This window comes from Oncorhynchus mykiss, chromosome 10, assembly GCF_057628025.1.
Source record: "Oncorhynchus mykiss isolate SJ-2025 chromosome 10, ASM5762802v1, whole genome shotgun sequence".
NCBI classification, from domain to species: Eukaryota; Metazoa; Chordata; class Actinopteri; order Salmoniformes; family Salmonidae; genus Oncorhynchus; species Oncorhynchus mykiss.
The window spans coordinates 23,106,768-23,120,000 of NC_143031.1; the positions used below are offsets into that span (position 1 = coordinate 23,106,768).

The 13,233-nt window shown below is 43.9% G+C and overlaps 1 protein-coding gene across 1 annotated transcript in view; it reads right to left on the reverse strand.

Moving 5' to 3' along the window:
• Positions 1 to 13,233, reverse strand: part of LOC110533520 (roundabout homolog 2) — a 140,164-nt gene that overhangs the window by 37,134 nt on the left and 89,797 nt on the right. Inside the window, exon 8 of the mRNA XM_090186156.1 lies at positions 11,327 to 11,498. Within this exon, the coding sequence (XP_090042282.1) occupies positions 11,327 to 11,498 (172 nt within the window). The remainder of the gene's footprint in view (positions 1 to 11,326; positions 11,499 to 13,233) is intronic.

The following is a 13,233-nucleotide window of genomic DNA, read 5'->3' on the forward strand; positions in this document are numbered from 1 at the left end:
ATATATATAAATATAGGACAAAACACACATCACGACAAGAGAGACAACACAACACCACATAAAGAGAGACCTAAGAACACATAGCAAGGCAGCAACACATGACAACACAGCATGGTAGAGACAACAACATTGTAGCAACACAACATGGTAGCAGCACAAAACATGATACAAACATTATTGGGCACAGACAACAGTACAAAGGTCAAGAAGGTACAGACAACAATACATCACGAAAAGCAGCCACAACTGTCAGTAAGAGTGTCCATGATTGAGTCTTTGAATGAAGATATTGAGATAAAACTGTCCAGTTTGAGTGTTTGTTGCAGCTCGTTCCAGTCGCTAGCTGCAGCGAACTGGAAAGAGGAGCGACCCTGGGATGTATGTGATTTCGGGACCTTTAACAGACTGTGACTGGCAGAACAGGTGTTGTATGTGGAGGATAAGGGCTGCAGTAGATATCTCAGATAGGGGAAGGGGGGGCCTAGGAGGGTTTTATAAATAAGCATCAATCAGTGGGTCTTGCGACGGGTATACAGAGATGACCAGTTTACAGAGGAGTTGGTACTGGTGTGGCATTGGTACTATGTGGCTTTGTTTGTGTGCTAAATAGCCGTATGGCGTAAGTGGATACATGTCAATCTACCTTCATAGAGGCTGAAATATGGGAAGGAGGAGCGGAGTGTTTGTGTGTGTGGGCCTGTGCCTGAATAGTGAACAGTGTCCACAGATGAACAGTATAATTATCGTTTTAATTGGATTGGCACTCTCTGCATTGACTCTTATTGAGTAATATAGAACATAAGTAGTACAGTATGCAGTTTACGTCAATAGTGTACGCCTTGCCCCTTGGCACTAAATCCCATCCCTCCATAGACTGTCCATCCTGTAGTGAAGCACAGGACCTGGCTATAGGCTCACTAAACCACCATTGCCCTGCAAACAGAAGCAAGCCAATGGACATATGTGTGTCTGTCTATGCCAACTCTGTACGTCTGTGTGTACACCATCACGTAAACATTACTGTGTGTGTGCTGACATCTTACAGAAAAACATACAGTTTCAACGTCACCTAAGTACCACTGTACCTCACTTTCAGTGTGTAGTCTATTGACATGAAGTCTGCTCAATGACATTTAGTCATATACAGTGCCTTGCGAAAGTATTCGGCCCCCTTGAACTTTGCGACCTTTTGCCACATTTCAGGCTTCAAACATAAAGATATAAAACTGTATTTTTTTGTGAAGAATCAACAACAAGTGGGACACAATCATGAAGTGGAACGACATTTATTGGATATTTCAAACTTTTTTAACAAATCAAAAACTGAAAAATTGGGCGTGCAAAATTATTCAGCCCCCTTAAGTTAACACTTTGTAGCGCCACCTTTTGCTGCGATTACAGCTGTAAGTCGCTTGGGGTATGTCTCTATCAGTTTTGCACATCGAGAGACTGAAATGTTTTCCCATTCCTCCTTGCAAAACAGCTCGAGCTCTGTGAGGTTGGATGGAGAGCATTTGTGAACAGCAGTTTTCAGTTCTTTCCACAGATTCTCGATTGGATTCAGGTCTGGACTTTGACTTGGCCATTCTAACACCTGGATATGTTTATTTTTGAACCATTCCATTGTAGATTTTGCTTTATGTTTTGGATCATTGTCTTGTTGGAAGACAAATCTCCGTCCCAGTCTCAGGTCTTTTGCAGACTCCATCAGGTTTTCTTCCAGAATGGTCCTGTATTTGGCTCCATCCATCTTCCCATCAATTTTAACCATCTTCCCTGTCCCTGCTGAAGAAAAGCAGGCCCAAACCATGATGCTGCCACCACCATGTTTGACAGTGGGGATGGTGTGCTCAGCTGTGTTGCTTTTACGCCAAACATAACGTTTTGCATTGTTGCCAAAAAGTTCAATTTTGGTTTCATCTGACCAGAGCACCTTCTTCCACATGTTTGGTGTGTCTCCCAGGTGGCTTGTGGCAAACTTTAAACAACACTTTTTATGGATATCTTTAAGAAATGGCTTTCTTCTTGCCACTCTTCCATAAAGGCCAGATTTGAGCAATATACGACTGATTGTTGTCCTACGGACAGAGTCTCCCACCTCAGCTGTAGATCTCTGCAGTTCATCCAGAGTGATCATGGGCCTCTTGGCTGCATCTCTGATCAGTCTTCTCCTTGTATGAGCTGAAAGTTTAGAGGGACGGCCAGGTCTTGGTAGATTTGCAGTGGTCTGATACTCCTTCCATTTCAATATTATCGCTTGCACAGTGCTCCTTGGGATGTTTAAAGCTTGGGAAATCTTTTTGTATCCAAATCCGGCTTTAAACTTCTTCACAACAGTATCTCGGACCTGCCTGGTGTGTTCCTTGTTCTTCATTATGCTCTCTGCGCTTTTAACGGACCTCTGAGACTATCACAGTGCAGGTGCATTTATACAGAGACTTGATTACACACAGGTGGATTGTATTTATCATCATTAGTCATTTAGGTCAACATTGGATCATTCAGAGATCCTCACTGAACTTCTGGAGAGAGTTTGCTGCACTGAAAGTAAAGGGGCTGAATAATTTTGCACGCCCAATTTTTCAGTTTTTGATTTGTTAAAAAAGTTTGAAATATCCAATAAATGTCGTTCCACTTCATGATTGTGTCCCACTTGTTGTTGATTCTTCACAAAAAAATACAGTTTTAGATCTTTATGTTTGAAGCCTGAAATGTGGCAAAAGGTCGCAAAGTTCAAGGGGGCCGAATACTTTCGCAAGGCACTGTATAATTTTTAAAAGTTTTTTAAATTGTGCGTTTTGATTGATTGTACCCCAGACAATGTCGCCAAAAGAAATCATTAACACAAAATGTACCTCAAAATGTATATCAAAACTACAGACTTATTGTATCATCATGAGACAAATTCCTTTTTTTGCTGGAGCCATAGCTAGTGATATTGTTGGTTTATGAACTCAAACACGATGGCTGAACTATGACAAAGGGAAAATGTGAAAAAAATATTTACCATTGAGCTGTAAGCATAATGTACACTTAGGTTGTTGTCTGTATGCTAAGCTACAATATTCTAGCTAAGGTACAGTGCTTTGAGGCAAACACGGAGCACAAATGCATCTAAACAACAGTTTATCCCCTTCCCTAAATGGCACGGCGGGACGATGGGAGCATGTGTTCCCGGCAAAGTTAATTTGCATAGCGCCATTCCGACTTGTGCTTTTTGATTACGTCTCGCGTTACCTCCTGCTGTTTGTTCATTTGGGGAACTGGGGGGGGGGGGCGACAATGTTTCATGTTTGATGGCTTTGAAGAATCTTTAATTGATTTGGGTTTAAACAATTGTGAAGGAAGTGATGGAGGGTGAGGGGGAGGCGGGGGTGGGATGGGGGTTACTGGGGGTCTAGTCCATTGGCTAAAACAGCAGTCCATGACATATGTCAGCATAAAAAATGATAATTAGGTAGTCGGAAATATACTAATTCCCAAATGGCACCCTTTTGCCTTTATAGTGCACTACATTTGACCTAGGGCTCTGCTCAAATGTAGTGCACTATAAAACAAATACAGTGCCATTTAGGATGCATCCAAAGTGTTAGATGGTAATGGGATATGAATGTGGGTTTGTACGAGGAAGGCCCTGGGTTGGGTTTAGGATATTGGTTATTGGCTGTGTGTGTGATAGTTGATAACCCCCTAGGGATCACTAACTCCAGGGAAACTCACACTAGGTTTCTGTCCTTACAGATTAGCTTTCATAGACACACAAACTGGCACACACTCACTCACACAGGAATGCACAAGCACACACACGCATGCACACACACACCAGTGGAGGCTGGTGGGAGGAGCTATAGGAGGATGGGCTAATTGTAATGGCTCGAATGGAATAAATGTAACGGTATCAAACACAAACATGTGGAAACCACGTTTGACTCGGTTCCATTAATTCCATTCCAGCCATTACAAGGAGCCCTCCAATAGGTCCTCCCATCAGCCTCTGACGCATACATACACATACAAACGCAAACAAACTGAAACACACACACACTAAGAAGCTGTGACGGTGCAAACAACTATTTTGGAGGCCTCTGAATTTATGGGATGGTGAGAATCCATTCTTTAACGACAATGTTCAGGCAGGTGGGAGATTAAAACATGCCATGATTTCCTGATTTGTGTGTGTGTTTAGCATGTGTGTGTCTGTCCCAGACTTTTGTGTATGAACAATATACAATATATATCACGTATATCATGATATACAATATATATCAATGTATATCATCCCTACAGGATTTCCTGGTGATTTCTTGGGATATTTGCATGAAAAAAAATGCTTGTGGAAATGCTTCTTGGAAATTCTGACTAGGGTTGCAAAGCTACTGGTAATTTACCAAGTCCCGAGAATCTTCAGTAAATGTGTTAATTAACAAAAAATATATGGCAATCTATTGTAAATTTGGTAATTTATACTCTAATAACTTTGACAAAAAAATATTCATATATAGTATTAATTTTTTATATCTGTGTACATTTGTCCATGAGTTTCTAGTAGATAGACCACATGGTTAATGAGAAAATAGCCTAAGTAATGAAACAATTAACTCTGCAACTCTTCCAAATATTGACTTTTATTCACAACTGCCCCCAGTTTGACACCAAAACATTGACAACAAATACATATTGACAATAATAAAGGATTTTTCATGCTGGAAAACTCATATTAAACACCAAAGGTATTCATTAAGTTGATGGTTTATATTTAGGATAATGCTTTTTGGTTTATTTTAAAATCATCTTATTTAATTATCTAATATATTTTACATTGATAAGGCCACACAGAGGGCCAGAACTAATTACAGACACCTGTAATAATCTAAAGTACCCAAAAGGGCCACTAGATGTCTTGTGACAGATTACAGAACATTTTTTAAAGATACCAAAATTCTGGCAGTTTACTGGTAAACTTAGAAAGTTTGCAAACCTATATCTCCCTTTGCAACCATATACAGTATCTGACATTTTGCATGTTAATATGCCCTGATTTTGTCAAATTTGTTCTGAAAATGCTCTGACGAGGGAAAGCGTTTGTTGACGTGTGGCTTGGTTGAACCATATTATGCTGTAAATGTGCAGTGATTGGATGAAATTGTGAGCCCTCTTTTTGTACTGTGGTGATGGGTCAGTTTTATGTGATAATATTGATATGATTTGCCAACTCTGGTCTCTTGGCCCTCCCATTCCTACGGGAGGGCACCTGCCGCTCGGCCCAGTCAAAGCTCTTCTCTGTCCTGGGACCCTAATGGAATCAGCTTCCCTCTGAAGCTAGGACAGCAGAGTCCCTGCCCATCTTCCAAAAAACACAACCCTAGCTCTTCAAAGAGTATCTTAAATAATCGCACAGTACCCACTCCTAACACTCGCAGTTGACTCCCCGCCACTAGCACTGACTTTGCTGATAGCTACTTTATTGAGGAAAAATGTACTTACTATGATTGAGACATTTGGTTGTCCCACATTTACCTTTGAGGAACTTTGGATGCTTTCACTCAGGAGACTCCCAGTTAGATAGCAAATTTTCCTTTTTTCCAAAAATATTATTTTTGTAGGCGAAATAGCTCTTGTTTGTTCATCATGCTTGGCTGAGAAATCGACCGGAAAATGCTACCACTACAACGCCAAACATTTTTCAAAATTAACTCCATAATATCGACAGAAATACGGCAAACGTTGTTTAGGATCCATCCTCAGGGTGTTTTTAACATATCTATTCGATAATATATCCGTCGAGGCAATTGGTTTCTCATAAGAAGCGATTGGAAAAATGGCTACCTCAGTATTTTACGCAAGATTTTCTGCGGGAGACACCATGTGACCACTTGCTATATATGGTCCCTTACGGCTATTCTTCAATGGAAATGCGCAAAAAGACATCACAATGCTGTAGACACCTTGGGGAATACGTGGAAAACATAAGCTCATTCGTAGCTCATTCACAGCCATATAAGGAGTCATTGGCATGAGGCGGTTTCAAAAAATGCGGCACTTCCTGATTGGATTTTTATCTGGGTTTTGCCTGTAACATCAGTTCTGTGGCACTCACAGACAATATCTTTGCAGTTTTGGAATCGTCAGGGTGTTTTCTTTCCAAGGCTGTCAATTATATGCATAGTCAAGCATCTTTTCGTGACAAAATATCTTGTTTAAAACGGGAACGTTTTTCATCCCAAAGCACCCTAATGCATAACTGATGAATGCACTTACTGAAAGTTGCCCTGGACAAGAGTTTCTGCTAAATTACAAAAATGTAAAATGTAAATGTAATGATTTGACTGCTTTATGCGGAAATAGTGCATTGATTGGTCAAATTTGCAAGGCCTTGCATAATATGCATGGATTTGTTGATTTTACCAAAAAACATGCGATCGCAGAATTGCGGAATCCTGGAGGGACTGATATACAGTAAGCTCCAAAAGTATTGGGACAGTGACAAATGTTTTGTTATTTTGGTTATTACAATAACAATACGGTTATAGTGCGGACTGTCCGCTTTAATTTGAGGGTATTTTCATTCATATCGGGTGAACCGTTTTTGTACATAGTCCCCCTATATTAATGGACCAAAGGTATTGGAACAAATTAACTTATGTGTATTAAAATAGTAGAAAGTTTATTATTTGGTCCAATATTCCTAACACGCAATGATTATATCAAGCTTGTGACTCTACAAACTTGTTGGATGCATTTGCTTTTTGTTTAAGGATGTGTTTCAGATTATTTTGTACCCAATAGATATGTATGGAAAGTTATGCATTGTGTCATTTTGAGGACACTTTTATGGTGAAAAATAATATAATATGTTTCTAAACATGTCTCTAGTAATGTGGATGCTACCGTGATAACGGATGGTTCTAAATGAATCGTCAATAATGATGCACATATCATACCCCAAATACATGCTAACCTCTCACCATTACTATAACAGGGGAGGTTAGAATTTTTTATAAGGGGTAGGATATTTGTGCGTCTATCACGGCTGTTGAAGGAAGTGGACCAAGGTTTCAGTGTGGTGAGCGTAAATGTTCTTTTATTATAAAAAATAAAGCCAACAAAACAACAAATGAGAAAACAACCGTGGCAGAACTTCCCACCACCACAAACTGACCAAGCAGCGTGTTCAGGAGGACTGGACATGGGTGGACATCCTAAATGGCAAGGGATCCTGGACATGGGAGGAGATCCTGGCGGGAAAGGATCGCCTGCCGTGGGAGCAGCTGGAAGCAGAGAGGAAGGCGGAGGCAGTGAGAAAGAGGGCCCAGGATTACACAGGGTCACGGCTGGCACTAAAGACCGGGAGGCCACTCCCCAAATTTTTTGGGGGGAGGCACACGAGGAGATTGGCTGAGTCAGGTTGGAGACCTGAGCCAACTCCTCTTGCTTACCGTGGCGAGCATCGCACTGGTCAGGCACCGTGTTATGCGGTGGAGCGCACGGTGTCTCCAGTACTCATTCTTAACCCGGTGCGCTACATTCCAGCTCCCTGCATCTGCCGGGCTAAGGTGAGCATCCAGCCAGAATGGGTTGTGCCAGCACTGCGCTCGAGACCGCCAGTGCGCCTCCACGGCCCAGTGTATCCGGTGCCTCTGCCAAGAACTAAGCCTCCTGTATGTCTCCCCAGCCTGGTGAGTCTTGTGCCTGCTCCCAGAGCCAGGCCTCCTGTGTGTCTCTCCACTCCAGTGATCCATGGCAAGAAGCCTCCAGTGATGATCCATGGCACGAAGCCTCCAGTGATGATCCATGGCAAGAAGCCTCCAGTGATGATCCATGGCCCGAAGCCTCCAGTGATGATCCATGGCACGAAGCCTCCAGTGATGATCCATGGCACGAAGCCTCCAGTGATGATCCATGGCACGAAGCCTCCAGTGATGATCCATGGCACAACGCCTCCAGTGATGATGCATGGCACGAAGCCTCCAGTGATGATCCATGGCACGAAGCCTCCAGGGATGATCCATGGCAAGCAGCCTCCAGTGATGATCCATAGCATGAAGCCTCCAGTGATGATCCATGGCAAGAAGCCTCCAGTTATGATCAATGGCCCGAAGCCTCCAGTGATGATCCATGGCACGAAGCCTCCAGTGATGATCCATGGCAAGAAGCCTCCAGTGATGATCCATGGCACGAAGCGTCCAGTCCGGAGGCCCCAGCGACGTCCTTCAGCCCGGAGCCTCCAGCGACGGTCTCCATTCCGGAGCCTCCAGCGACGTCCTTCAGTCCGAGCCTCCAACGACGGCCTCCAATCCGGAGCCTCCAGCGACAGTCTCCAGTCCGGGGCCTCCAGCCACGTCCTTCAGTCCGGAGCCTCCAGCGACGTCCTTCAGTCCGGAGCCTCCAGAGACGGTCTCCAGTCCGGAGCCTCCAGAGACGGTCTCCAGTCCGGGGCCTCCAGTCCGGAGCCTCCAGCGAGGGTGCCCAGTCCTGGGCCCGCAGCGAGGTGCCACCAAAGTGGGGTGAGCCAGTGGTGGAGCGGGGTCTGCGTCCAGCACCTGAGCTGCCACCGCGGATAGATGCCCACCCAGACCTTTGGGGGGGGGGGGGGGGGGGGGATACTGTCACGCCCTGACCTTAGAGATCCTTTTTATGTCTCTCTTTGGTTTGGTCGGGGTGTGATTTGGGGTGGATAATTCTATGTTCTATTATTTGTATTTCTATGTTTTGGCCGGTTAGGGTTCTCAATCAGGGACAGCTGTCTATCGTTGTCTCTGATTGAGAACCATACTTAGGTAGCCCTTTTCCCACCTGTCTTTGTGGGAAGATGACTTTGTTTATGGCACATAGCCTTTAGCTTCACGGTTTGTTTTGTAGTGTTTCTTGTTTTGTGTCTTTTCTAAATAAAATAATATCTACGCTCACCACGCTGCACCTTGGTCCAGTTCTTTCAACGGCCATGACAGCGTCTGTAACTTTCTCACTCATCATTATTCCTTGATTCATTAAGGATTCATGGTAGCATCCACATCTGCACTTTAACCTCATAGTCATTGTATCATTTCAAATCTAAAGTGCTGGAGTACTGTACAGACCCCCCCTCACCCTTCCGGACCCGATAGGCATACATTTTTTAATTATAGAGACCTGTTCTGAATGGACCCGAGGACAACTAGACCCTTTCCGTATAGACCTGGTTGGATCCAGACCCGGTCCGAGTGAGGAAAGCAACAGAAAGGAACATTTTTCAGCTACTTTATTAACTAAAGCTGATAAAACTCGAGAGGAGGGAGAGAGGTGCCGCTCTAGCAGGCATGGGAGAAGGGCCATTCTGTGAGCGAGTGGCATGGGGAGGAGGGTGGGAGAGACAGCAGCAACTAACCAACTCGACTTGCTGCCATAGCTGCCAAAGTTTTTTCATCAAAAATGATTATGCAGTACCTGTCTTAACTGCATCAATCCAGGAGAAGCGGATTACTTAGTACCTGTCTTGACTGCTTCAAACCAGGAGAAGCTAGTTAAGCTAGCTAACGTTAGCTAGCTAGGCTAACTGAGGCTGCAGTGCATGCACTTTCTCATCCTACTGTTAGAAACAACAACAACTCCATTCAGAATATTAAGTAGCAGCCTGACTCCCTTTTGGCTATTGGTCATTGTAGACTATCCTTTTCCTTTAACTTTTAATTCTGTCATTTTAATTCCATCTTCCATTGATTAGATACAGTATCTCCTAACTTTTGCCACACATGGAGTGAGGCTCTATTTCTGTAGCCTATTGCCACTGATTATTTACAGTGCCTTTGGAAAGTATTCAGAGCCCTTGACTTCTCCACATTTTGTTATGTTACAGCCTTATCCTAAAATAGAATAAATATATATATATTTTCAGCAATCTACACACAATACCCCATAACTATGAAGTTTAAAGAGGTTTTTAGAATGTTTTACAAACGTATAAAAAAAAAAACCAAACACATACCTTATTCACATAAGTATTGCTATGAAACTTGAAATTGAGCTCAGGTGTATCCTGTTTCCATTGATCATCCTTGAGATGTTTCTACAACTTGATTGGAGTCCACCTGTGGTAAATTCAATTGATTGGACATGATTTGGAAAGGCACACACCTGTCTATATATGTCCCACAGTTGACAGTGCATGTCAGAGCAAACACCAAGCCATGATGTTGAAGGAATTGTCCGAAGAGCTCCGAGACAGGATTATGTCGAGGCACAGATCTGGAGAAGGGTACCAAATAAATTCTGCAGCATTGAAGGTCCCCAGGAACACAGTGGCCTCCATCATTCTTAAATGGAAGAAGTTTGGAACCACCAAGACTCTTACTAGAGCTGGCCGCTCAGCCAAACCGAGCAATCGGGGGCTAAGGGCTTGGTCAGGGAGGTGACTAAGAACCCGATGGTCACTCTGACAGAGCTCTAGAGTTCCTCTGTGGAGATGGAAGAACCTTCCAGAAGGACAACTATCCCTGCAGCACTCCACCAAAACCTGTCTCAGAGCGCTCAGGACTTCAGACTGGGGTGAAGGTTCCCCTTCCAACAGGACAATGACTCTAAGCATACAGCCAAGACAATGCAGGAGTGGCTTCGGAACAAGTCTCTGATTGTCCTTGAGCAGCCCAGCCAGAGCCTGGACTTGAACCCAATCGAACATCTCTGGAGAGACCTGAATATAGCTGTGCTGCAACGCTCCCCATCCAACCTGACAGAGCTTGAGAGGATCTGCAGAGAAGAATGGGAGAAACTTCCCAAATACAGGTGTGCAAAACTTGTAGCGTCATACCCAAAAAGACTCAATGATGTAATCGCTGCCAAAGGTGCTTCAACAAAGTACTGAGTAAAGGGTCTGAGTATTTGTGTACATGTGAAATATCAGTTTTAAATTAGCAAAAAAAATAAAATGTTTTTGCTTTGTCATTATAGGGTTAGGGTTAGGGCTAGAATATGGCTATAACAAAATGTGGAAAATTCAAGGCATCAGAATACTTCCCGAAGGAACTCTATGATTGGCCAACAACAAGCTACACACGCCACGCTCTTCTCTCTTGAAAAGCAAGAGCAGCTGCATAAATTATAAAATGTCTCTCTCTGTCTCTAGTGGGTTAACTGCCTTGTTCAGGGGCAGAACGACAAGATTTTTACCTTGTCAGCTCTGGGATTCAATCCAGCAACCTTTTGGTTATTGGCCCAACACTTTAACCACTACGCTACTTGCTGCCCCACGGGTATATGTGGATTCGGACCCGCTTGGGTCCCAGATCAGGTCTCGGGTATATGTGAATCTGTGAAGCCCTCTAGAGTTTGTGTTCCTCCCACAGACACTCACCACTCTCGACCTCCAGCAGGGCCTTGGTGAGGATGCTCCCAGCTACAGAGATAGCCTGACAGATGTAGTATCCCGAGTCCTCACTGTGGACATCTGTGATGGTCAGCTCCCCGCTCAGAGACACAGAGAACCGTCCCGACTGGGCAGCTTCCTGGATGGGGAACAGCAGGATCTGGGGAGGCAGGAAATGACGCAACACACTGTCACATAACAAGTAGGCTGAAACCAGTCAGTACAGGGGGACAAAACTTTACATAAACTGTTGTCACACAACAGGTGAAGCATATCACAACACCACATTATTCTGAATGTAATTTGGTTCTCAATTAACCACCCTGATAGAAATTGGCTGTGTAAAACTGAATAGTATTTTGCGAGTGGAATTTTGAAAGTGTAAAGCAGTGGATACACTTAAGATAATTCAGCCACATGAGAGAGAGAGAGAGAGAGAGAGAGAGAGAGAATGCCTGTGTGTGCATGCATGCAGTGTATGTGTGGTGTTCGTCGCCTCTATGTGTATGTGTATATTTTGGGGGGTTGCAGGGGTGCGGTGCTCTTTGACTCTGTCCTCTAAGAGGCTTAAAGCTGGTTGGTGGACAGCCCATGGCTAGAGGTAAAAGATGAAGGGATAATCGTGTGTGCGTGAGAGGCAGAGAGAGAGTGAAAAAGGGAGAGGGCCACAGTCGCGTTTAGTGATAGAGAGAGGGAGGACACAGGCACAGAGGGATTGAGGGAGGGATAGAGGGAGAAGATGGGCACAGAGGGACAGTGGGAGGGATAGAGGGAGGGAAATAATAGAGGGAAAGGGCAAAGAAGGAAAAAAGAGAGGGCCACAGGAGCACAGAGGGAGGGAACGAGGGAGGTGAGGGGCGCAGAGGGATAGAGGAAGGTATAGTGGGAATAGTTAGTTAAACCAAAGAGAAGCCCTCTGTTGTGCTATTTAGAGCCAGGCAGTTTGGTGTTATCTAACAGCCATGGCAGGGCTACAAATGGGTTCTCTCTCTCTCTCTCTCTCTGCACCTCCTACTCTCACATACAATCCTTTGCTCTCTACATCAACTTCTCATTCCTCTCCCCTCTTTAACATTAGCATCTATCCATTTCTATCTTCCCTTTTCTGTTTCTACCTCTCCCTCTACCCACTATACCAACCACTCTCTCCCTCTATCCACCTTCTCTTCATATCTCTCTCTCCATCACCCCCCACCCTCCTTCTGTCCCTGAGAGTGGTGCTACAGGCTCCCACGCACACACTCCCATCAAGCCTTTCAGCATGTTGTTGCAGACTGTGATGCATCACAGAGTTCTCTGTATTCTCACAGTGACTCGCAGACACATACACACACATTTTCTATCTTGCTTAAAGAGCCTATATACTCCTGGTGAGATCCGTTCTAAAATGAGAAGTATATTGCACATTTACACCATAGACTAACACCAGGGTTCACCTCCCACTGCCTCAAAATGTGTGTGTGCACTTGAGCGCATGTGCGTGTGAGGACAAATTACTAAAGAGGGAGCCAGAGATCGATATAGCCTAACCAGAAAAATAAACTGTTTCCGATCCTCCTCCTCCTGCTGCCCGCTGCTGCTGGACTTTGCAGATTCTGCCTTTAAACTCCTTAAGTTCCAGTAATAGGCGTGGTCGGCATCCTTTTCCATTCGGAGTGCCAAGTTATCGTACCATTTCTACTGATCTGCATGACAGTTATGATTTTCATATGCACATTTTCATGGAACGGTTTCATTTTATTTATAAAAAGGTCTTCCTATCTCAAAGTCAATGTCATGTGGTTAATCAAAACTATCTAGATGAAAATTATACAAATCTAAAAGTAACTTCTATTGCCATTGCCAAAGGGTAAAAATTGGCTACATAAAGCCAATAAATATAAACATTGCAGCCC